Consider the following 25,752-nt stretch of genomic DNA (forward strand, 5'->3'; position numbering starts at 1 on the left):
ATAGGAAATTAAAGGGTGACAACTCAATTTTAGTGCGCTCAACCACACTATTACAATATTATTGTATTAGTTACTCTTTACTAACGATAGTAGTTTAAGTTCTGTGTCGTATAGATGTCGCAGTCAAATTGTATTATTTCGCTGTTTACAAACGCTTGGCATTTTGTAAATTGGGACAACCTGTATAAACGGGAAGAAAGGTAGAAAGGGTATAAAGGTAATCTAATAATCTGTACAATATTTATTTGATTATCTGTTTGAAGCTGTCAAATACTGACATTGACATACATTTGAATTGAAGTTTTGCACCGAGTGACGAATGGTAACTAATACTTAATCTGTGGACGAATGGATCATTGGATGTGAATTCAGATTTGAGATATGATTTTGGGTTTTAAAATTGTAATACTTTTCATAGGCGGTGATTTGTGATAATAATTGATTGTTATAAGTGAAGTTTTACATTACATACATTAAACGTTACAATAACAGTTTGATTAAGAATCACTGTAAGAAACAATTTCATTATATTATAAGAAATGAAAATATTTAACTTTCAAAAATTGAATATTGCTCAACCTACACACATTCAAATTTAAATGCAATCTCTACCTTAATATCTGCATATTCATTTATAATTTATATTTTATTTATTATTATGTGCAATTTTAAATTAAATATTATGCAATAATATACCATTAACTATGAAATTATAAATAACCTTGAAGATTACACAACTCTGAGCTTCTTATATACTTTATTTATGTGACATGTTTAACCTGTAAATTTTCTGTACATTTCACTTAACTTTCAGGGATATTATGTCTCATATTAACGACTTCATAGGTGTAGTGAGGGGTATTCGTCAAGTTGTGGAGGCTAGCCTTAAATTACAACAAGAGAGCACTAGACTAATATGGAATAACTCAAGCTTTAAACCGCTAATCCAAAATTGTCCTTCTAACACCTTTACAAATAAAGCAAACCCTGATACACCTAAAGATGTCTTCGAAAGAGCTATGGTTGTGGTACATGGTCTTAGGCAATATGCTCTAATGCATGTACCCAATTTTAATAGTAATGTTGAAAAACAGACTATGGATGCCCAATTGCAAGATGAGATTGAACAACTGAACAAGGAATTTGACAAAACATTTGAAAGCTTGAAGAAGTCACAAGCACAATCTAATGTCTCTGGATCCATATCTTCCAATGAAATTGTTGTCCCTTTAGAAAAGTTGAAATCTCAAGCAGATCGGCTCAAAGTAACTCCAATTGTAACACTTAAGGTATTAGAACATGCATCAGACCCAATAGAAAAAGTAACATCTATTAATGTTGAGCAGAGTAAACCATCTCCAGCAGCTAAACCAGTTGTAAAGAAGAAATTAAAAGTATCAGTAGGTATTTATTCTATTCATAACTTACTAATACTTAAATAATGAAGTTAAAGACAAGTAATTGCCCTTCATTAACAAAACTAACCATATAATCCATACTAATATTATAAATGTGAAAGTAACTCTGTCTGTCTGTCTGTCTGTTACTCAATCACGCCTTAACTACTGAACCAATTTGCATGAAATTTGGTATAGAGATATTTTGATACCCTAGAAAGGACATAGGATAGGTTTTATCCCGGAAATCCCACGGGAACGGGAACTATGCTTTGACTGCGCGGGCGATGCCGCGGGTGGAAAGCTAGTAATGCATAATTCTCAAGCAGAATGTGTTGCACAGTCTTATTACTACATACAACATCTACATAATATTATTAACTTCTTATATAACAGGAATAATATAGGTACACCATGCAGGCATAGCTAACAACAAAATTACTTTTCTATAAATTAGATTGTGTCTATGCCCTTTTTATTGAAGTGATATTTCTTTAGATGCATTGAGAGTAAAATTCAAGGTTGCGTCATGACAATATCACGTAATAGAGTAAGGCAATAATCTTGCCAATGACGTTTCACTTCTGACACATGTGCTTGGTACACACACTCTTTTGTATACATTACATATTCATATAGGGCAATATTGTATCTAAGTTATAACATATATGTCGTGGCCATATCGTAGACTTGCTCATTTCATGATATGATCGATCATTTCACGAAATGGTCGCATTTCATGAAATGGCCAACATAGTTTGATCAGATCGTTAAATCGTCAATGTTTCACGATTTGGCCATCCACATTTGGCCAGATCGTATTTTTTTTATTACCGTATATCGGAAAGATAAGCGAATGGTTTTTGCAATAGAAAACATTAGGTTAGGTTAGACTTTAATAAACAACGCACGAGCCGAGCGAGCAAAGCGAGCGTGCCGCGGCAGCGGCCGGAGAGTGCCAGAAGCGAATCGCTTTTTAAAAAAGAAACAATTATAATAAAATAGGATATTACGTAAATATAGTTATGTGTAGGATTTTAGACGCATTTTTTCTTCAATATAAGATACCCGCATTTTCCATAGTACTCGAACTTCTTCGTCGTAAATTCTTTGCTATGACTTTCTTCATATTGTAATTAAACGAAGAAGTTTTTAACTGCGAATAATTAAATTTTCGCCAGCGGCCGCCATCATATCACATAAACACAGTGCTTGCAGCGCCTCTACCAATAATTAATGTAACTATTTTACGATAATATGATCAAATAATTTTGATAATTTCATGAAAAAACCTCGCGTTTAGTTGGCCATATCGAGAAACGATTTCTTATCATTGATCTGCTCAAACCACATCATGATGTGGCCAATAGACATTCAACCATTTCATGAAATGCGACCATTTCACGAAATGATCGATCATATCAGGAAATGATCAAATCTACGATATGGCCACGACATATACATAATAATTTCTGTTCACAGTTGAGCGCAAGTTCCAAGCCAAGAGTAGTTCCATCTTCACGTATAGGTAGAATGATTTCATTTGGTTCGTTAGCAGCTGGCCTGGGAGTGGGGACAGTGGCTCAGTATGCCAGGAACACTCTGCAGTCGGTAACGGGGAAACCAGATGACACCAGTAATGCATTCCTCTCTCCAGCCAATGCTGAAAGGATTGTAGACACGCTTTGCAAAGTAAGAGGTTAGTATACACAATATATATTTTGAGTACAAATGTTTGGCTTTGGCTAACATACTCATGTATGATATAATTATATTTCTTGCTTACTGAAACAATACAAAAATATTTTCCACACTTGAGCTTCTGGGATATTTATTTATTTATTTATTTACCCTTTTTGACTGGGTGAGAATGGTTTTTCTATTATTTTTTTTTGGCTGTGTTGTTTTCATCGCTAAAGTATATATCTCTCAACTCAGTGTGCCTTCTGGCAAAGGCCTCCTCCAGTAATTTCCATTGCTTCCGGTCTTTGGCTACTCTTCTCCATTTGGGTCCCGCGGTAAGTTTAAGCTCTGGCTCTGGGATATTACCCCATATCAAATTTAATATTCTACCAGCTGACCCGACAGACGTCCTGTCTTTGCGCAAATTGTCAATCCCATGAAGGTTATATGGCCGTTATGTTTTCGCATTTTCTTAAATTTTTTTGGCACAAATTTCTTAAGCTCTTCTTTCAAAAGATCCTTCCCCCTGGCAATTACAAACACATCAAAATAAGAATTGTCTAAACCGGTCCAGCAGTTCATGCGTGATTTCATGACAAGAGAAATATTTATCTATATTTCTATCTATTATAAATATTATTTTATTAGAAATATGTATTTTATCTTTTTTTATATACGTATATATATACATATAGAATATCTATATCATACTTATTCCGACAGGTGCTGCTCTAAAATTGGGACAACTTTTGAGCATACAAGACGAGTCAATGATACCGTCGGACTTGCAGCGTATTTTCGAGCGCGTGCGTCAGTCAGCCGACTTCATGCCCACGTGGCAAGTAGAGAAAGTTATGACGTCACAGCTCGGGCCTGATTGGCGAAATCGGGTGCAGTCCTTTGAAGAGAAGCCGTTTGCTGCTGCATCTATAGGTTTGTTGTAAATCTAAAAAGAGAAAAATTAGATGAGTTTGTTTAATAGATTTTCAACAAACTCATCTAATTTTTCTCTTTGATCATAAAAGATCAGCCCCCCTAGACAAGTGGCTTTCTATTAGCGTAAAGTTCAATAGAATAGATTATGAATGTATGAGATTGACGTAATCAATCGTCGCCGTCGTCGTAATCAAACGTCAATCTCATACATTCATAATCTATTCTATTGAACTTTACGCTAATAGAAAGACACTTGTCTAGGGGGAGTTTTTAATGAAAAAAAAAATTGTGATAAGTTTTAGTTTATTTTTTTTATTAATGACCTTAAAATGATATCTTGCATTTACTATACCACAAAATTCTTCATAGATTTTAGATATTCGATACAGTACAAAATATCACTAGATTCTGGTGATATGTGTAGTTTATATGAAGCTTTAAATGTTGCAAAGAAAAAATAGTTTAAAAGTGTGTCTATAAAATTGGATAGAATCCTCCAAAGATCCTTGAAGTCACTATATCTTTACTTTTCGTTTAAACTTCGAGCTTCAAATTGACTACCCTAATTGGTTCTCTAACAGACAATATTGATTAATATTTATTTAATCAGGCCAAGTGCACTTAGCGGTTCTACACAGTGGTCAGGAAGTGGCTATGAAAGTGCAGTACCCGGGTGTAGCTAAGGGAATTAATAGTGACATTGACAATCTTGTTGGTGTTTTAAAGGTATAACTTATTATTTATTTCAACTTTACAATAAATTTATATTCATTTATTATTATATGACAATGATATTATAATTATTTGGTTTGTTGTTAGGTAACCCCTTTAATTTTTAATTTAGGAAATAATAAAGTAAATAAATAAGTAAATAAATATATATTTTTTTTCAAGATTATAATAGAAACATTTATAAGTCTATTCTTCCTTTCTACTAACATTTCAGCCTACTCACTGCTACTTACACTAATTCTACAAAATTATTTATGTAGTTTTTTTTTTTAATTATTCATACTCTTTTGGACCTAGCATATTTATTTTCAAGTGTGTAAATTAAAATTGTAACTATACAAATATATTTTTCTAGGTATGGAATGTATTTCCGAAGGGCATGTTCATAGATAATGTTGTGGAGGTAGCGAAGAAGGAGCTTGCTTGGGAAGTGGATTACATTCGAGAGGCCGAATGTACTAGAAAGTTCAAGAGGCTTCTAGCGCCCTTCCCCGAGTATTATGTTCCTGAAGTTATAGGTACGTTTTGTTAATATGTATTTACTCCTGGAATGTAAGAATGCTTTTGTTCAAAGCTATTTTTCTGTAAGCTATATTATTTCTGTAAATACTGGTGAATTCATAATTATTAAGATGAAATTACTGTTGCATTTATACAAAGTTGATAATATTATTTATTGTTGTTAATTTACACATAAACACAATTAATAGACTATTTAACATAGATTAACTGAGTACAGAGAGTACTTTATTTTTTTTGTTATAGACGATTTATGTGCGCCAGAAGTGATGACCACAGAGTTAATAGATGGCCAGCCCATAGACAAGCTATTTGATGCAGACGAAGAGACGAGATACGACATCGCTTATAAAATCATGCAGCTTTGCTTGCGAGAGATGTTTGTGTTGCGTTGTATGCAGACGGATCCCAATTGGGCGAACTTCTTTTATAACACCAATACTAAACAGGTATGAAATATTAGTATGCGTAACAAACGTTATTTTCTGTGGGCCTTATAGGTGTTTTTTTTCATGTATTTTTTGCATTGTTTGTGTCATGTGCATTTGATAAACAGTGTTCGTGAGCTGTTTAAGTAAATATTACCTACTCCGTGATCATAAATCTTTAAAAAAATCATAGTTTTAGAGCAATAAGCTTTCATTTAAAGTTTTCAAGATTTATAGAATGAGCACTTGTGAAAATCCGAGTGTAATGAAGTGAAAATGATGTTGAATTTTGTTAATTATGCTTTGATTAACTTTGTTGTTTTCATATGTTTAGTTGGTTCTATTGGATTTCGGAGCGACGCGTGAATACTCGAAAGAGTTTATGGATCAATACATTGAGATTATAAACGCAGCGTCAGAGGGTGATCGAGATGCTATTCTACAGATGTCGCGTGATATGAAATTCTTAACTGGTTACGAGTCTAAGGTGTGTAATTTTAATAATGTTACCTTTTGAACTTTCCTATAAAACAACACTATAACACATTTGATATCAGTACTCCATATTTCTTCAAATTGGTAGATTATTTTTAAAATATAAAATTAAATAAAAAAAAAGCATGTTATGAAGTAAATTCCCATTTTGTGCAGGGAATACTTTCAAAAATTTCCCCTTTACATATGTAAAGGGGAAAGTAGATACATATATGTATCTAATGTCTATTTTCACATTTCAGCTAATGGAAGAAACGCACGTGGACACAGTTATGATAATGGGCGAAGTATTCACCAAAGAAGGTTCAAAGGGCTTCGACTTTGGTTCACAGAGCACTACGAAGCGAATACAATCCCTCGTGCCCACAATACTAACGCACAGACTATGTCCACCCCCAGAAGAAATATATTCCTTGCACCGCAAACTCTCTGGCGTCTTCCTACTCTGTTCAAAATTGAAGGTCAAAATGAACTGCCGCGAAATGTTCCAAGATATTTACAGGCAGTATAAGAGCAATGGCTTCGAATGAACTTTAAAATAAGTACAAAGACGAAATAAATCGCATAAACTAAGCTTTCATGACGGATTTCTGAATTCAGCAATCAAAAAAATTATGATATAAAATAATATAGCATTTCTGGAAAATTAATAACTTTAATCGATTAATGGTAAAATTATATTTTTAAAACTCTGTGCTAACAAAAGAAACTTATTTTACTAATAAATTGGTTTGGTACAATCCAGCTGTAACAAAGTAAAAGTTGAATTTTTATGAATAATGCTACCTCACATATTGTATTTATATTGTAGGTACTTGGTGTTTATAAGTATTAACATAATGAAAAAGATACAAATTTTGCCATTTTTCTATGTAGATATAGCGACTAGCCTGTATGAAAAATATTTTGTAAATTAATGTTGAATTAATAAAATAAATGTTTTATGTTAAGAATGTTTTTTTTTTCTTTTTCGTTTCAAAACATTTTCAAACATTATTCTAATCCAGCTTCTACAATTACATAATAAACTGAATAAATAATAGCCCACTCGAGCCTTGATAACTTACTATCAAATCTGTAAAGTCATATCAGTTTTTGTTAATTTTTTACTGTTTTAAGGTTACCTTTGTTTTAAATTTAATTGTGTTTTATATACATATTACTAGCTTTCCGCTCGCGGCTTCGCCTGCGTTTTCGTTCCCGTTATCGTGGATTTCCGCGGTTAAACCTATTCTATGACCTTTCTCAGGTCTCAAGGTATTTCTGCTAGTACCAAATTTCATTCAGATCGGTTTAGTAGGTTTTGCAAACAAACTTACATTAAAATAACTATACAATTAGAAGGATAAGGATACATATTTGAAGAACAAATAGAAATAAAACACAAATAATGAGTGCGCATTTTCTGTATATTATAATAATTCCGTAGAATATCGTTGGCCAGCACTCTGAAGGCTAATATTATGATCTAAATATTAATTGGTTCTTCTAAAGAAAAGCAACACTTAGACACAGTAGACACTAAGAATATTGCAACATATGTATCACGAACATGTATTCAGTGTAATCTGTCAAATATCTGTAGGTATAAGTATAAACAGTGATAGTACAGAGTGCTACAGTCCTTCAAGATAATTCAATGTGAAATTAGTTTCATATAAAACTTTTTATTGTGAATATATACTTCAATAGAATATGAACCTAATAGAATTTTGTCACCAACCAACTTTAAAGTACAGTATATTTTTATATTACTCGGAAATACAACATTATATAGCTATAACATGACTTACCCTATGAGTACGTTTCATTAGTTTGCCGTTAATTTAACCACTTATGTATTGTATTTGATACGTTTGTTGGTTTACAAAACCTATAACGTTTTAAAAAACAGTGATTTGTGTAGGCAAGTACCACCGTCCTGTAGGCAGATTCCATCTGACACCAAATACCTACTTACATGAATTAAAGTGAATACGTTATAATGTGCGAATTGAATATTGAATATAATAACATTATGTTATATTTGACACTGTTCTAATACTCTACAGAAGGTCGTTACGTTAATAACTAACATTAAAATTGTACTAATTTTAACACATTGAATCTAGGTAACAATACTAACAAACAACTACATTGATAAAACTGCAAACATTAATTCATTAAAATATTTTATATCCTGTAAGGATATTAGTTGGAATATAAACATTAATAAATAATTGTGGTATATGTAGGTAAGTACCTATAGCAGGTTACTTAATATGCAAAAGTAGAGGTTGAATTGATAATTCTTTGATAGAAAATATACGAGGATCATCATCAAGGTTTAAGGCGCAAATTCTTAAGCAAAGCAATAAAATTCTATTAAAATTTCTGCTGATATGAAATTTAAAACAAAAGGTTGAAGGACACCACTATTAGTCCTTCCATCAGTTATCTATACATTAAAAATGGCATAATCAGTAAGTTAAATACGAACAAAAAAAAGCAGTCATTAATTTTTTGTTGTAATGAACGATATGTACCTAAATTATGTACGAAATTCTAGGAAGTTTAGGTAATAGTGGCGCTTTTATAATGTGTACAAAAGTTTAAGAAAAGTTAATAGATACTTATGCAATAAGTATCTACTCACATCAATAAAATGATAAAGAAAAGGTGATAATATGAAAGATGACAAAAACGAGAAGGTAGTAACACCCTGTATCATTCTAACTTTCCGTCCGAGACGTCCCAAATCAAGAACAGTGTTGTTGATTTCCAATTTCTTAAAATTCAAAATTTCAGAGTTTGTGTGGCAGAGCTTTTTGGTGTAATTAATTTTTTACAAAGCTATTTAGTTTAACAAATGTGAACAATTTGGAAAACGTAGCAAGACCATTTAATTTTTTTGGGACGTCAAGAGACAGTTAACACTAATCGCACATGTTGGCCTTTGAGTAAATGCATTTCACTCATTTAATAGGTAAGTAATAAATTTAGTTTACCTGATCAACGCAAGCAGCTATTACATTTATTTGAAACCTATCGATTTTGGTTATTTTAAAACGTATAATAGGTACCTAGGTATAGTATCGATTGTCATGGTTTGAATTTTTATCTAACTAACGCCCGAAATATAATAATGTATCACATTATCTATGATAAGCTCTCCTCTCCATTGAATATTTTTGGTCGATCTCTTCTTCGATTAGTTTTGACAAGCTTTTCTCAGATAATGGATTTCTATGCATGATAGTTGCGATTTTTGCATTAGGATTAATCACGGATTAATTATTAGGTAACATCGGGCGTAAGTGCGAACGCTTTATTCAATAAAAATTGTAGTAATATCAATTCAAATCGTAGGTGGTCCTATTCGTCGTCGTTTATCGTTCATCTAATACAATATGAAAACTAACGACAAATTAAACGATTGTGTAATTGGGCTATTTAGTAAATAAATTCGAACATATTTTTCTATTCCTAACTTAATCACTAAAATAATAAAAAATATACATAAACATTTTAAACGTATATCTTAAAATGACTCAACATATACTTTAATACTGTTATCGATTTACCAACATTGTTAGATATCCAAACAAAACATTACGACCAACATGTATTTTTCCTACTCGTAATACTAATCAAGGGTCTAAATTGTGTTACAGCAAAATTTAACTAGTTACAAAGTAGTTAAATATATATTATATAATTTTATTATCTAAGTATATACACATCTCTACATATCACGACCGCTTCCCACTCCGTCAAAAATGCAAGTTTAAAGCTGTTTAGAGCCTTATAGAAATTCTTATATAGTAAGTAATTATTTTTTATAGTCAACATGAACAGGTTTCTCTAATATGAATTGTAGGAATTAAATATAAAATTTAAAAGTGGTCTAAGGCTTCAGGTTCTGGTCAGATACTATTGACTATAATATTTATTTGTCAAATCGGGTGAATACCCTTTGGAATTTATCCTGCATCAATTGTTAAATACTTTTTTAAGTATTTAATTTTAAAGGTAGGTAGGTCAGGTAGGTAGGTACATCTCAAATGATGGATGATATTTTAAATACTCATAAATAATGAAAGGCGGATTTTCATAAAGTTAAAACACTTTGTAATCATTAGAATATTATATTATTCTGTTAACTAATTAGACTTTCGCAATCTGCCAAAAAATAACGTTAAGCAATAACCATTGAGACCGTACCTACGTACCTGCAGCAGGGGCAATATTGGAATTGCCCCCTTAATTGGCTCCATAATTGTGTATAGGGAAGCAGGGGAAATTTAGAGAACAACTGAAATTGCTCCGACCTCCGACCAACCGAGATTGTTCCAATATTGCCCCTGCGGCGGGTACGTGAGTAGCCGGCTTAATAGAATTCAATTCAATCGGAAAATTATATTGAAATATAACGTACCGAATGCTACTAACGCCATTACCTAATTATGTACTAAACTATGTTTATCTATGTATGAGTCTCAACTCTCAAATAACACGAAGTCAGACAAAGTTAGGCCTAGGTAGGTATTATCATTGTGGACTGACGCAGGGTAAGTGCGTCTCAGTGCGTAAGTGAACGTATAGGTAATTTACTAATAATTTCATTCGGTACTGTGTAAAATATTAACGTGAGAAACGGTCTTATTGCGTAGACGATCAGAAGCAGTCTGTTTGTACAGTAAACATAGCAATTAGTATAAAGTTAGATGTCAATAAATATCAGTCAACGTCGTCGCCTGCGGATAGTGTCCGATCGTCTACAGCGATTGCGTAGACGTTGCGTTCACGAAAACGCGTAGAAAACGTATTACAAAGTTCTGAATATCGTTAAAGTAGCGTTCATTAAGTTAAGCATTAGATTCTTTGAGATCAGTGAGCCTCGCCAGTTGCGCGGGCTCCAACTCGTCGGGAATGGAGGCGCGGCCGGCGCGGGGCGCGGAGGGCGGGGATTGGGGAGCGGTCGGAGGTCCGGAGGCCACGGAAGCGCCGGTCGATTCGCCTTCGGACGCCGTTGAGCTCGAGGCGGGGTGCGGAGCAGAGTCAGCGTGGCCTTCGTCAGTTTCTCGCAAGCACACGGCGGTCTGTTCGGAGAGGGAGGATTCTTCGTCGTCGTTCTCTTCCGGGCGTTCGGGTTCCTCAGGCTGTTGCTCCGACTGCTCCGGCTCCGGCTCCGTAGGGGGGAATGGTTGGTCGGGCTCCTCTACCATAGGGGTGGCGGCAGTGATTACTATTTGTGCCACGCCCAGGCCGCAATCTTCGGTGGGTAGTTCAACTTTTGGCGGCGGCGGTTTCGACTGCGGGGCGGGGGGTATCTCCTCTTCCTAGTATCAAAACAACTTTTAATCATTCTTATTTCCTATAAAGATATGTATACCCGTTAGGTAAGCACTTTTACTCGCATATAATATATCCTTGCTGTAGCGTTGTTACAAGTTCAGAGGGCAACTTTTTACTCCAGAAGATGATTAAGAAGCTTTTAAGAATATTCTTTTGGTAAAACATTTGTCATTCCGATTCTGTTAAATTCACTAATTTAACTGTAGAGCTATTATTTGTTCTACATCCAACACACCATGCTTTTATTTAGGCAACATGCTTGTGATGAGATGAATGTCTATCTACTTTTACTTTAAGCTACTAATTATTATGATATATTCTTTTACACATATCGTTGATAGACAATTTGTAACTACAGTGTTCGTCAAACCTACTCAATATACCTATATATTTAATAGAACTAGTTACAATATAGGTATGTCAACATAGCTGGAGGTAGGTATATAATACTCTTATTAAATATAGATAATTAGCACACAAAATATAAGATACCATTTAGACACACATAAACGACAATAATATTAAAATAAAGTTGTATGAAAGAATAGACATTGTTCCATGGTAGGTCTATAGGTCCATGTATAATGTATTGTCATTTATGTTTGCGTTTTTATGGCATATAAGTACTTTGCATATAGCACGTCAGTAGATAATTAGAAAAATATAAACACAGAAGCAAATAAAAAGCATTGTGATAGCGGCACGAAGCACACCACATTATCATCATTATTGTATTTAAATATTATTTTTGAAACATAAAGTCAAACCTCGTCTTCAATATTTTCACCCAGAACCTCATCGACTGAAGCATGGAAAAAATGTGGGAAATTAACACAACATAGTTTATTATAGCATGAACAATTATTAAAAAATATAAACCATCGAAATCAGGATATTATGAAAACTCCATAGGTACTCTACTACAGACACAACTTATAAATTGCGTATAATTGCTGTAGGGCACCTACGAAAACATTTAGCATAATAAACGACTTGTAAACGACATATTCACAATTTTATAAAGAATTCTAGATTTGACACGATTATTGTCCATTTATCTATTGGCGCTTATTGCATATTTTCATCCTATAAGTCATAATAGCAGAAACTAACGTCAGGATAAATTGCCCCATACAATAACAATGGGTTTCTTCAAATTATAGCGTTGGAATATTAGCGCTCAAAATATCTATTTTATTTTTCAGATATCGGGGTCACAATACACAAGGTTTTCCTTTACCTATTTAATAAGTAAACACAGCTCATTTTACCTTATTAATCGATCGAGCAATCGATCAAAAAATTGCAAGTTGTTATTAATTTTTATTAGTCATTTGGAGAATTTTGGAATCACCAATCATGTAAACGAATGTAAAATTATTTGTTCGCATTACTTACCGATTATAGCAGGAGCGCCACCTTGTTGAGGCGAAAATTGTGTGTCATAATGATCGTGCTGATTCCTACTTAGTTCTAGATTAAAGCTGAAATCTGGTTGACTGTCCATAGAGTCGCCCATGCCTGCTGGTGGCGGTGGCGGTGGGTTAGCAGGAGGCGCAGCACTTTTTACATTGTTGTTTTCATTCTCGACCTCTAGCAGCGTCCAAGAAGGGCAAATGTTTCAGCAAGCTGTTTCCATGGTTACTTTCGTAGTAAGTATGAATTTCATATGAGTTCAGTGCCATTTTTATACGGATTACAGGCACATATATCCATTTCTCTAACTTGTTCTATTTTTGTCATAAATATATTATTGACAAAAGGTATAGATAAGCGGTGACGATGCCACAAACTTAGCCATTTGTGTGTTGTGTCGTTTCATAAATTGATAAGCAATTAATTTCTTGATCCTTTATGTATATAGTAGTTTTAATTAAAAGTAGTTGCTGGAGCAAGTGTAAATAAGAAGAAATAGCAAAAGAAAGGAAAATAAAGATATAATATAGTCTTCATAATTCTAAAGCGCGTTGTCCGGTAACTAACATGTAATATTTGATCAAACAATGGAAATCTGTTCTTTTCTATTTGTGTAATTGCATATTAAATATGACAGTTATTTCTATGTAATAATTTCGTGCAAATTAAGAATATCATGCAATTACAGCGATTACGAATGGACCTGTGATTTGTAGCGCCGATTGTCCTACCGAAATCTATCGAGGATGTTTAAACGTGCCATTATTTAAAACACATCATGCCAATTGGGAATAAAAACCACAACCAATTACCCAATCAGCCAAGAAGCTATCTATGGCGTGAGATATGGCACAATGTGTTGCCACTATGATTGTACGATACAATACAGAAATATACAATACTGCGCTGCAAGACACCGACATAATTTGTCACTCGTACATGGACAATTCAAAACGTATTGAATTAAGTCTTTAGAAGGAAAAGAACCAAGGAAAAAGTTGTCAAAGTACGAGAGACTAGTGCAAGAATAAAATAGAAGAAAGTAAAGTTAAAAAATCTTGAACGCTTACGGTCATCATTAAAGCCACCACCTGGGGATCCAGGAGGAGAAGCGAACACTGGTGGAGCTGAATCCGGCGGAGTCCAGTCCTCATCCGCACCACTCAATGGTTCTCCATTCTAGAAGTGTATCCAAATTACAAAATTATATCTTCATCCACTTTTAAGAATAAAATTAACGATAATGACGCAACAAAAATAAACATTACTTCATCACATTCCTCGACTATCAAAGATGGGAAATTTCCTATAACGCCGTTAACTTCCCCGCGCCACCATCCATCATCAACACCGTGTGCATCTCGAGAGACGATACGGATAATCTAAAACAAATAAAGTATAATTATGATTTAGGCATATTAAAATAATACTAACACTATTTTTGAATTTACAATAAGCGTACCTGTCCTTCTTCAAGATTGAGTTCATCTGAGGCTTCGGCATCATAATCATAAAGTGCAAAGCAATAACCGAGAGTTGGTAGCGATACTTCCTTAGCTTGAGCGGGTTTTTGATGCTGTTCAACTTTTTGTTCTTCAGGCTTGGCGACCGGTGCTGAAATAACAGATATTTGATCTGGGGATTGCACTACGTCAGCATCTTCACCTTCTACCGTGTAGTCAACAGATGAGAAAGATATCTGTGTTACCAAACCTGGAGCGCTTGAAGCCTGAAAATATACAAAGTTGAAAAGAAACAATTTACAGTTACTTTATTAAAAGGAAACATGTCGAGGATTTGTAATTGTTATCGCCTTACCTGTTCCCTGTCAATATCCAAATAGTTGTGTGGCACGTAGCCCTCCTCGCCACGATAGTTACGAGCACGAAGCCAACCGTCACCATCACCTTCTCCAACGACTTCCAATTGCTCATTTTCAATGATAGATAATTCATCTGGATTTTGTGCCTATAAAAACAAGTAAATGATTTACCTACTCATTAAATATTCGATAAATAATTGTTTCCAATTCTATTATCTATTATGATAGCTTACCGTGTATGAATACAAAGCGGTACATTTATAAAGCGGAGGTGCTGGTGGCTCAATAGTCTCAGCTGGAGGTGCCGTTGTTTCAGGCTCCGATTCACCCCAGTTCACTTGTGTGGGATCTTCCCAGCCGACGGTAAGCTGTTCTATACGCATACGATCTTCTTCCAATTCCGCTGCAAACAATTATCATTTATTATAAGATACTTGCTAATGAACCTAATTATGTAAATTATTTTACCGTCTTCATCGTCCTCATTTTCATCTTCATGTTGGGAACCAGAAGTGGTTCGTTGATGTCCAGACGTAGTAGCGACAGCTGAAGTTGTGGCAGCTTCACCTTCAGTATTGTCACTATCGTAAAATGAATCCGAACTGGGTTGGTCCTACAAATATCCATTAATCAAATAATTACAACAAAAATAAAAATTGAAATTAAATATATTTCAGGAATAGGAGAAAAAATTGCAAGTAACAATTTATAACTTACAGCTGCACCAGAAGCATCGGTTCTGACGCTGACTAGACTGCTGCTTCGCGGCAATGTTTCTTGAACGGCTAACAAATCGACTTCTTTCAGCCATTCATCGACAGGAGCTCCTCCAGTTCGGAGACACTCTAATCTAGCCTCGTATTTAGCTTTAGATGTTTCTGAGCGTCTTATGTTTGTGCGAAGTTCGTCCATTCGGACATCTAACTCTGGACCATTTGGGTCATTCGGATCAACCTTAAAAGTGTATCAAAATTAATATGTCATGTTCGATTTCATAGTTTTTAATGTTGTTTTAGAAATATTATCTATTACCAACCTTTTGACCAGCATCTCTCATAGCTTGATACAAATGTAATTTTCTGGTAGCATCCCTTACGAGAGCTGTCTCTCGGACCACTCTAGTAGCCCAACGACGAGCTTCTTGAGCCAAAGTTTGTGCAACAGTTTCATGCTCCATTGTAACCGTATCAATAGGATCATTGTCACAGGGTTCAAAATCATACTACAAAATCAAATGTCTAAATATTAAATATCCAACAAGTTATGTGAAAATTTGAATAGACTATTATTAGAACAATCAAGTACTTAGGTAGGTATTTAATGAAAATGTAATCCGATAAAAGCATTTAACTTATCTAATTGTTCGCATCACAATGATAGTAAATTACACAAATACGGTAGACACATCATGTAAACAATAGTTTTATTCGGCCGTCATAAATTTCAGAATAGATCAATTATTATTGAAATTAACATGGGTGGATATGTTACCTGAATATGTTGTTTCAAAACTGGATAGTACAAATAAAGACATTGTAAATTGTACTCCCTGGTGAGTTGTTGTGCTTGATCCCGAATTTTTCCGAAAGAATGTTGAGTGGCGGAGCACGTAAGCAACTCTGTTCGACCCATTAAGGTCAGAAACTCAGATACCTTCTCATATACGGCAGCTTCCATGCTTTGCATGCATGATTGCAGTTCCACCAAAAAGTAACGGTTCTAGGAAAAAAAATCTTTATATTCATATAATATGGAAGATAGTGCTTTACTTTTTTTGTCTTATTGTATCTAAAACTGAATAGAATTTAATAACATTCTCAATTTAATTCCGCAACTATGCTTGCAACTTTTAAGAGCTAGCTAGCGTCTGATATAAGTGCTGTAAACGATAAACTTTCAGGGTATGTATGGTATTATTTTTCAACAGTCTACGAATGAATTTGACGGACGTTGTAGTTAATTTATAAATTCTGAAGTACACTGTTAAGTTATCCATGCGCCTTTTGAACCGTTTATTAAAGTCATTCGTATAATTTCAATGTTCTTAACAATGGACAACTGTTTGAATTATTCTAAGTACTCTAGTATTCAACAACAAACAAACTTCATAACTACAATGCCCGACATTTGAGTTAATATGTTAAATAAACAAAGATATGGTATAATTACTCTTTCTTTCTCTATGAAGAATGGCAACGGTTAATGTACTTTAATTTATGATAGAAGTTCTTTGCACAAATTAAATGGGTATCTAAATAAGAAAAGTAAATAACCTGATGAGCGTTGGCTGCAGCAATGCTCAACAGATAGTCATTCCTAGCGCCCGTTGATTTTTCCTCCAGCTGATCCCGCCGAGAAGAGACTTTGGCGCTATTCTTTTGCAACGATGTTATTGATTGAAAGAAAGATCCCTTTTTCTTTTTCAGCCTAAAATTGTTTAGACGCATGAATATTTGCGACGTTAAAACAAGATCATTATAAACATTAACATTGAATCTAAATTTTAAAAAATGTAAGTATAAAATCATCTCTGATTGACTTTATATTTTAACACTTACTTTTCCTCGATGTCTTTAGCTTTGTCCCTCACGTCATGAGCTGTGTGTTCCTCATCAAAATACAGCTTTTTGTTTTTATCCACGTCCAGAACAGTGAGTTGAAGTTCTTTGTGGGCTTGAGCCAATAAGTCTGTGCTCTATCAACCATTAATTTTATATTTGAATTAGCGAAATAGAAACGTGGCAAAACTTTTGTGTTTGCTGCAATTTTGCGATGACAGATGTTGATGATTATTTTAATTATGCAATGAAAACTTTCAGACATGTTTCAAGATAAAAAATTAATGAGAATTGTTTATTATTAAGTCTCTATTGGCGTGTCTAAAGTAGTTGGTAATCCATTAATTGGCAACTACAACGAACTTTATTTGTAATAATAGGCATTTATAACGAAAATTATTACAATTTGCGGTAATAAGTCTAAGTACTATCCTCCTACTCAAAATATCAAAATTTTGCTATTTATATTACTTATATTTAATGCAAATGAAGTTATCAAGCTAATGGAAAATCCATTATTATTAATTGTTTATTAATAACATAAATGGATTTTCCTTGTTCTGTGATTGACATTACCTAAAATAGGAATCTTCAACTCCAATTTAATAATGGAAAGGTCGTGCCATTTATAGCAATGTCTAACGAAGTTCATAAATAAAACCAAAGGTAAGTCCTAACTTTTCCGACGCGGTAGAGTTGTAGCACAGTATTACAAATATGGTAATACTGTGGTTGTAGCATCTATTTCAGTTGTAAAAGTTTTAATTTAATTTAACGCAGACATTATTAACTATTGATAGAATAATTAATTATTCAAGCCGAGGTTGTCAATATTCCAATAAAAATCTTTAACCCAGCCTCAAATAAGAGTACCTACCTATATATAAAAAAACGGCAACATTATTCTGAAAAAGTATCAAAGCTAGATTTCCACGAAATTCAGCCGGATTCAACCGTTACATTTAATAACGTTTTTACAATACATTAGCTGTAGCCTGTAGGATAACAGGGCCACGAAACCTACATAATTCTAATTTGAGGTAAGATCATAAGGTGGATGACATGAGTGGGTAGATATTCTTTAATTTTTTTTACTTTCCTATGCTGATGTATACCTACATAATATATGAATTTTGTACATAAGTATTTGCGTATCAGCTTTAAAAAACACTTTATCATCATAACTATCAATCCTCAATTAATTAAGAAAGGTCATTTAATCTGTACAATCTGCTGTCTGTACAATTTATTGTCTGTTACCTGAAATAAATGTAATAAATACAATAAATAATCAAAAAGTTTAAGAGCTGAAACCTACTCTTACCTTCTTAGCAACATTCATCTTATGCTGCCGTAACACTTTAGCTTCGTCGGCGATTTGCTGTTGAAAAACCTCGACTGCGGCGAGGCGGGCGCGAGCTAACTTCTCGTTTTCTTCCAAAACAGTTCGCCACACATTCCACATGTTCCTAGCATTTTAATAATCATGAAATATAAAGTAGGTATCGATTTTAAAAACTTTACGTAGGTAACAGAAACTGTTTCCCGTGATTTTAGAGAGAAATCTATACCTACTTTATATATTCCAAGCATTTATGTAGCTAATGTATTAATATCAAAAAAGCTAAACACGGGAAACAAATTATTGAGATTAGGTAGGTATTATACGTGTAATCCCTTAATGTTTTATGTCTAACTCCCAAAGTACTAGATATATACAAATACACTTGAGAAACTACCTTTTTAGATGTTTTCTAAAAAAAAATGTTGTGTGGTTTTATGAAACCACGGTAAAAGTGTAAATTTCCGAACACTGCTTTATACCTACTCGGCAGCCGACCGTCACGCGACATGCGCTACACAGACCAAAAAGTTTGAGACGATGTAATAAAAGTTTCACTTTAAAAGAAATATTTGAAATAATGACTTATGATACATAACAAAAAATTTAAGCGATAGCGATTTTATCGAATATTAAATAACGAATCTAGGATATTACAATGTGGCAGGACGCTTTTAAAGTTCCATCTTACTTGCAAATAGGTATGACCTACTTCAGATTATCCATCTACAGTATTTACAAAAATTTACTAATTAGTACCTACCGATACCTAGTTACCTATGAGTATTTGAAGATGCGAAAAAAATAAAACTAAGTACCTAGGTCACAGAATTACTATGATTATAAAGCTTATTATCATTTATCAGAAAAACTATATTTACGATTGTAGTACTTAGGTTCTCACAGTGTTCTTACATCTCTGTCACATTTATCGTATATAATATAAATAAAAAGCAAAAACCAAGAAAGATACGAGTAATAATATAATATAATATAGACCTGCTGTCAGGTTGACTTTTGGCTCTTGGTATTTGCTTAGTTCAACAGGAAGCTTTCACCCTTTCACCTATATGAAATTTTTACAGACGTAGTTCAATATCAACGATATGTTTATTTTTAAATGGCTAAGCATTTTGAAAGAAAAGTAATACGTTTTTATAGAAAATTGTATAAATATATTCATTAAATACCGGACGTAGGTTCTGTAAGTAACAAAGATTTATAAACTATTTGTATGGATCGTATTCATCAAGCCACCGCATTGGCTAGTTCATTGTTTTGTATGCTTGGAACTTGGAAGACAGAAATGTAATGGAAATCACTGTAGCTTCTTCATTAAGTCTTTCATTGTTTACGATAATACGAAATTTCAGTTATAAGTAGACTTTAAACACACTTGAAATGAATAGGCATCTCGAACTATGACGTACATAACTTAAATACATAATGTTAGGTAGCTATAAGTTTCTTCCCTAGACTTAACTCCAGCTTCTATAAGTATTTGCTTTAAAAAAATAGTCTCCGCACCGCATATCTTTTTCGAATGATCATACCTTCACGTAGGTACATAAATAATATATATCCGCTACGAAATTTGCAACCACACTGACACTAATGCACAGAAGTTGTTTGGGGAATTTATTTAATGGAAATCTATTTTCGTCTAGATCAAATATTCTCTAGGATTATTTCACGATAGCTAGTTTCTACTTTCGAGATGCGATACTGTTCTGAGTTCATATATAGTTCGTACCTAGGAATTTATTAGGTATAATTACAAATATGTACCTATATTTAATGGAAAAACAATGTTTGCCCAAGCTAAATTTACAATTCAAGAGGGATGCGATAGACTGTTGAACACGATTACTTCGAGTGAATGGTTTTAGATCGGATACGTACGTAAACAAGTCAACGTTGCGTTCCATGACAGATGACACGTCGGACCACGCTCGCCCACGCGATCATGCATGCATTTTGCTTGCTACTCAATTAGCCATAGTCAAAAGTTTTATACATTTTCTTTCGTACCAATGTAAATAGGTATTAATCTTAATTATTCAATGTGCAAAAAATTAGAACATATCTACATCATTTGTTTGTGCCTAAAAGGACTCTTAAAGATCTACCGATTACCAATACAGGTTGAAAAAAAGAAGCATTCATAATATGTACTTGGAATAGAATATGTGTGGTAAATTTCATTCTCAGTGAATGTTATGTTTTTCGAATATTATTTCTATATCTACTCAGCCCATCGTGTAGTTGAGTATCGCTCCATGAAAGAATATAATTAGATGTTCCTTTCAAGTCCTTTCGCACACTTTGAAGAACTTTTTCACATTATTATCATTGATATAACCCAGATTATCTTATGAGCGTTAGGTACCATTTCTATCTTTGAAAATGTTCAAAAATGCAAATAGTTTATACTAGGATTATACCTGCAATAACAGCGGAAAATGGCCCGTGGCAGTGCAGGTAAAATAGTAAAATAAACAGTACCATTATCCAAAACAACATCGCCAGAAAAAATCACCTCGTGACAAATCTTATTAGCTGTATTATAAAGAAAATACTTACCATTTTTCTTCAGCTCCATCCACCTTAATATCAGGTATATTAGGTATCTTCTTGTTCAGGTATGCAGAAGATATTTTCAATAGAGCCTAGGAATGAAAGATTGCAAGCAATGTTGTAATATCTTCTGTGTAAATTTTAATACATAATATGATGAAATAAATTCAAACGACAAAAGGCTTTAGAATTTATTTCTTTTAGGTTTAGGATTAGGACTGCATTGTCGTGAAGTGTCACATCCGAATAATTTTTGAAAAGAAAGTAAAATCCTGTGTAAAATTAAATTTTCCGTTACCAAGGCTATGTTTTATTAATGCTACAATTCTAAGGCTAGAATAATAAACATATTTTGTTGTATTTACTTTGATAAAGAAAATATAAATCCATTGATAGATATCCAATAAGTATGGAGAAAAGGAATTCGTAGAAGCGCTACGAGCTTTGCAGCGAATCCATATACGTATAATATAATATTCCCACTTTCAATTTCAATAGTGTATTATGTTCAAGATTCAATAACATGTAAGTAATATGATTTTTCATTTTGCGTCTTGTAATTGTGGAAGGCAAATGAAAATAGTGCATGAAAAAGTATTCTGATGGAAATGATATTAATGTGTAATGTTTTTATTATAAATTTTATTTTGTATAAAATTTATAAATAACAGTACTGAATCTTCGAAGGAATAAGTAAATGTTTTGAATTTAACATCTATTTTTTCCGTATGATTCTTTTATTTCTTTCCGGCATATAGTTACAATTTGAGTGATAAAGCGTGCTACGCCGTTCGTATGTTCTACGGTCATGAAAGTATACCGTGTAACTAGACTTGTTTGTTGTTTATATCTTTAAAATCATTTATTATAATCATATATATCATGTATAATGTATGTAAGACTGCTGTTCGTTTTAATTACTTACCTCGGAATATGATTTTTCAATTGCCGAGCGCTTGATGGTGTAGGTGCGGAGATCTTCAAGCAAATCACACTCATGTTGGTTCTTAGCGTGTAGTTTGGCGATTTGTTCGGAGTGCAGATTTTTCAGAAACTTCGTGTAGTTACTCTGAGGACAATGTAGCCAGTTACTAATAGGATTGAAATGAAATTAAACAACTGTTTCCATGAAAGAAACAATTGAAATGAAATTAAAGAACTGTTTGTACGTATATACACATTACACATATACATATTCTTAAACACTTAAGAATTCACTAATCTTATTATTTGCTTTGCTCAAAATGATCGGAATAAAGAACCATAATAGGTAAGTCAATTTTATATTGTTTAGCAATTATTTTTTTACATTTTTTCAATACAGCTGAAAAATAAAAGATTTTAAATAAACCTTATTTTTATACCTTCATAACCTGCTCACAGTACCTGTGTTTATCATAACTAATTACCTATAGGGATCCTACGGAAAAAACAACTTTGATCCTTTGGTTTTGTAAAAAATAAAAAGACATGTAGGTACGTTGTACAATGTACAGCCTTTTCTGAGTCTAAGTTTAGCCTCGCCAATTATATAATATGATTTCAATTTCGCTATTGTAATAGGTAAGTAGGTATATACCTATTATGCGCTTCTCATATAAACTCTTGTATAATTGTTCAGCTGTATTAAAATGTTAGATACAATATAACGAAAATGAAACAGCAAACCAAATGTTCTGAGACAATGAATGACCTTTGAACTGCAAGTAAACTATAAAAATAAAAAAGTCAACTTTTAAATTAAAAAAGAACGAGACAAAATAAGTCAAGGCGGTGAAAAATCTGCTACAAAAAGCGAAAAAAAAAATAAGATGCACTTCCAAAACATTAACAAAGGTGGAGTAAAAGAGCGGTGTTGTATAGGTATTTATAATAAGCTCGACCTTGTTTTGAAAAGGTTGATTCACTTAATAATAATGCAACTCTTAACTTATAAGGCTTTTTAAATAATAATTTTGTTTATTTATTTTAAACAATATCAATTTTGTATTAAGTAGCGATTTGTTGTGTATTCTCAAACTTTTGAATTATAAATTGCATTTATTTATTTCTTTACATTTTATTTTTTCAAGTGAATTTTTACCCAGGAGATAAGATTCCTTTGTAAATCCTATTAGACTGTTATTATATATAAATTGATCCCCAAAAAATTAAATAGACTTTTTTTTAAAGATTAAATGCTCCTTTTACGAAATACGCATATTGAAGAGCATTGAGATACTATTAGTAATAATAGCTCAATGTTGAAGAGCGATAAAATTGCAATATGTCTATTATAATTATTATGGGCTTTAATAAAAACAGATTGTCCTATTTAAAACAAATTTAATTCGAATTAACTTAGTTTTCCTTCGGTCAAACTTAATAATTTTATAAACATAAAATATACTTTCTTTTTTAATTCTTATTACTTCTCCAGAATTTATTAAAATTTATTATAACTATTCACAATTTTGAAAACCTAAAGAATTATTACTGTATTAATATTATAATACATTTCATAGCGTTAACATAAACTTAGTTCAGTTTTCGTTATTAGACATAAAAACAAACGTAATATTTAAATACAATCTTGTCGTGAATAAGAATATTTTTTAAATTAAAAGTTTAGGTACGCTTCATTACATACTAAGTATTGTTGTAGTGCTGAATGGGTTTAACTTACAAACTACCAAATAAAAACTGCAAATAGTAACTTAGTAAGTAAGCACGAATATGGACATGATGCTACCTTCTCAAATGCTTCCATTATTAAACTAAAGGATGTGCAAATTATTCAATCATGCATCGCAACGATCTCATTGAAACATAAAACATTATTTCTATAGTTAATACACAATGGAATTCCTTTTCATGTTACATAAGACTACATGCTACTAAACAGGGTCCAAAAACTGGATGTGTGCTAGTAATCTTTCATCGTAGATGCCAAGAAACGAGACCAGTTAGTAGGTGTAGGTGGTGCGCTAAATCCTGTGAGGGAGTCGCGATGTTGAGGGCAGTCATTGTCGTAGCCGTGAACTTAACAACGGAGGGCTTACCTTTCTCGGCGGGGGTTGCATGGCGAGGCGGATCGCCGCGACGGCGGCCGAAGGGTATCAACGCGAAGCTACTCGGATCGATGGCGACACACGCAAGCGTGACCGTGCTCTGCCGCTTTTGCTCGTCGCCTGCCCGAGGCAGACTTTACGCATGCGTACCCTATACCACTTATCACCATAGATTGGCTGAACCCACAGAGTAGACAGTATTCTCCAGATTTTGATAGCTACAATTATTTTTTGAACTATGACCTTATGTCATGAACATGAAATTATTATCAGGAGAGGTTAAAAATAAATTTCTTAGATTTCTTCGTTGAGTATAAAGGTCTGCGTAATGCTAAGACAAGGAAGATTAAAATCATAGAGAAGGTACCAAAAAATATATTTATTTCACGATCGCAACTCGGTTATCTTTTGCTTCGAGGATGGGTAAAAAAGTTGCCCGTTTTTTCATTAAAAATGCAATTTTCGATTATCGATTCGATAGAATTCTCATGTCACAATTATACCTTTTATATTTTTTAAGACAACCATGGGCGTAGCTAGCCATGGGCACAGGGTGCAGGTGGGGCAAAAATAAAACCGGCCAAGTGCGAGTCGGAGTCGCGCACCGAGGGCTCCGAACAAACCTACTTTTTATTATGTTGTAACTCTAAAATGTATTTTTTAGCAATTTTTCCTATGCATTGAGATTTAAGACATTGCTTTGCATTATATATCCTGTGCTATAAGACATTGCTTTTAACCAAATTTCAAGACTTTGTGTTCACGGGAAGTACAATGTAGGTTTTGATTCCCTTGCGAATGTCGAAATTTGCGATAATTTGCAGCATAAAACGGCTGTATCTTTAGATTTTGATTTTTTCACAGCTTTAAGAGACCGTAGACTTGAGTTTTCGATATAAATTTCAGCTTGATACCTCCATGCGTTCCTGAGAAAAAGGGTGTTGACAGACAAACAGACAGGCAGACTTTGTTGTCCGTCTGTCTGTCTGTCTAAAAATACCTTTTATTTCAAGAACGCGTGGCGGTATCAAGCGGAAATAATAATGAATTAATCAACACAAACAAAAGATACCTACAGCCGTTTATGTTGCAAATTTCATCCCTTATATAGTTTATCTTTCTAATACAATAATATCATTCCTTTTTATCATAATAGGTACGTACTAAACAATATGTCTATGTAAATGGAAAAATAAACCATTTCAAATCTTTGAGCATTAAAATGCTCTAAGTTTCAAATGGTAAACTCAGTAAATAAAGCATTTAACCTCGCACTTCCGATTCAATTTCATTTTTGTTTTAGGTTAAGGGTCACTTAATACCTATTGACCATAAAAACACAAAATGCTGATAGATCCAGGTGGAGCTTTGCTCGCAATCTTACAGTTTTTGACCGATATCTCGAAAACTATATTTATTATCAATTTAGGGCAAAAAATACAAAGACTTTTTTGTAGAAA

The 25,752-nt window shown here is 33.3% G+C and overlaps 3 protein-coding genes across 4 annotated transcripts in view; 1 reads left to right on the forward strand and 2 right to left on the reverse strand.

Moving 5' to 3' along the window:
• The window catches only part of rno (PHD finger protein rhinoceros), a 66,350-nt gene that overhangs the window by 12,707 nt on the left and 27,891 nt on the right, over window positions 1-25,752 (reverse strand). The window lies entirely within an intron of this gene.
• Window positions 350-7,143, forward strand: Coq8 (ubiquinone biosynthesis protein COQ8, mitochondrial). Of its 2 annotated transcripts, none has more exons than XM_089711620.1 (9): window positions 350-509; window positions 815-1,400; window positions 2,880-3,096; window positions 3,804-4,013; window positions 4,627-4,742; window positions 5,104-5,266; window positions 5,514-5,716; window positions 6,030-6,182; window positions 6,433-7,143. In XM_089711620.1, the coding sequence occupies exons 2-9, from the start codon at window positions 822-824 to the stop codon at window positions 6,718-6,720; spliced, it is 1,929 nt and encodes a 642-aa protein (XP_089567746.1). In that variant the 5' UTR covers window positions 350-509; window positions 815-821; the 3' UTR covers window positions 6,721-7,143. The 2 variants fall into 2 exon arrangements, with proteins under 2 accessions (XP_089567746.1, XP_089567777.1); XM_089711651.1 differs by having other exon boundaries at window positions 1,095-1,400.
• nwk (FCH and double SH3 domains nervous wreck) lies at window positions 9,519-24,319 on the reverse strand. The gene is made up of 18 exons (XM_089711749.1): window positions 24,284-24,319; window positions 22,168-22,311; window positions 21,249-21,334; window positions 18,648-18,792; window positions 17,324-17,460; window positions 17,039-17,192; window positions 16,257-16,484; window positions 15,802-15,987; window positions 15,483-15,719; window positions 15,234-15,378; window positions 14,999-15,168; window positions 14,762-14,911; window positions 14,406-14,672; window positions 14,212-14,325; window positions 14,014-14,122; window positions 12,926-13,120; window positions 12,295-12,329; window positions 9,519-11,511 (listed from the first exon to the last, which is right to left on the reverse strand). Exons 1-18 carry the CDS (start codon window positions 24,302-24,304, stop codon window positions 11,038-11,040), a joined length of 2,997 nt encoding a protein of 998 aa, XP_089567875.1. The 5' UTR covers window positions 24,305-24,319; the 3' UTR covers window positions 9,519-11,037.

The sequence above is a fragment of the Colias philodice genome, chromosome 1 (genome assembly GCF_061535455.1).
Source record: "Colias philodice isolate Cphi_HAF_F1 chromosome 1, ilColPhil1 Martin Lab GWU primary, whole genome shotgun sequence".
NCBI lineage: Eukaryota > Metazoa > Arthropoda > Insecta > Lepidoptera > Pieridae > Colias > Colias philodice.

Excerpts from the sequence above, each read along its gene's own strand:
- Coq8 (XM_089711620.1), top strand. The coding sequence starts at position 822 with ATGTCTCATATTAACGACTTCATAGGTGTAGTGAGGGGTATTCGTCAA. Across the intron at positions 1,401-2,879 it reads AGAAGAAATTAAAAGTATCA|TTGAGCGCAAGTTCCAAGCC; the intron begins GTAGGTATTTAT and ends TTCTGTTCACAG. Across the intron at positions 5,267-5,513 it reads TTATGTTCCTGAAGTTATAG|ACGATTTATGTGCGCCAGAA; the intron begins GTACGTTTTGTT and ends TTTTTGTTATAG.
- nwk (XM_089711749.1), bottom strand. The coding sequence starts at position 24,304 with ATGCAACCCCCGCCGAGAAAG. Across the intron at positions 17,193-17,323 it reads GCTAAAGACATCGAGGAAAA|GCTGAAAAAGAAAAAGGGAT; the intron begins GTAAGTGTTAAA and ends AAACAATTTTAG. Across the intron at positions 11,512-12,294 it reads GTGAAAATATTGAAGACGAG|GAAGAGGAGATACCCCCCGC; the intron begins GTTTGACTTTAT and ends TTTTGATACTAG.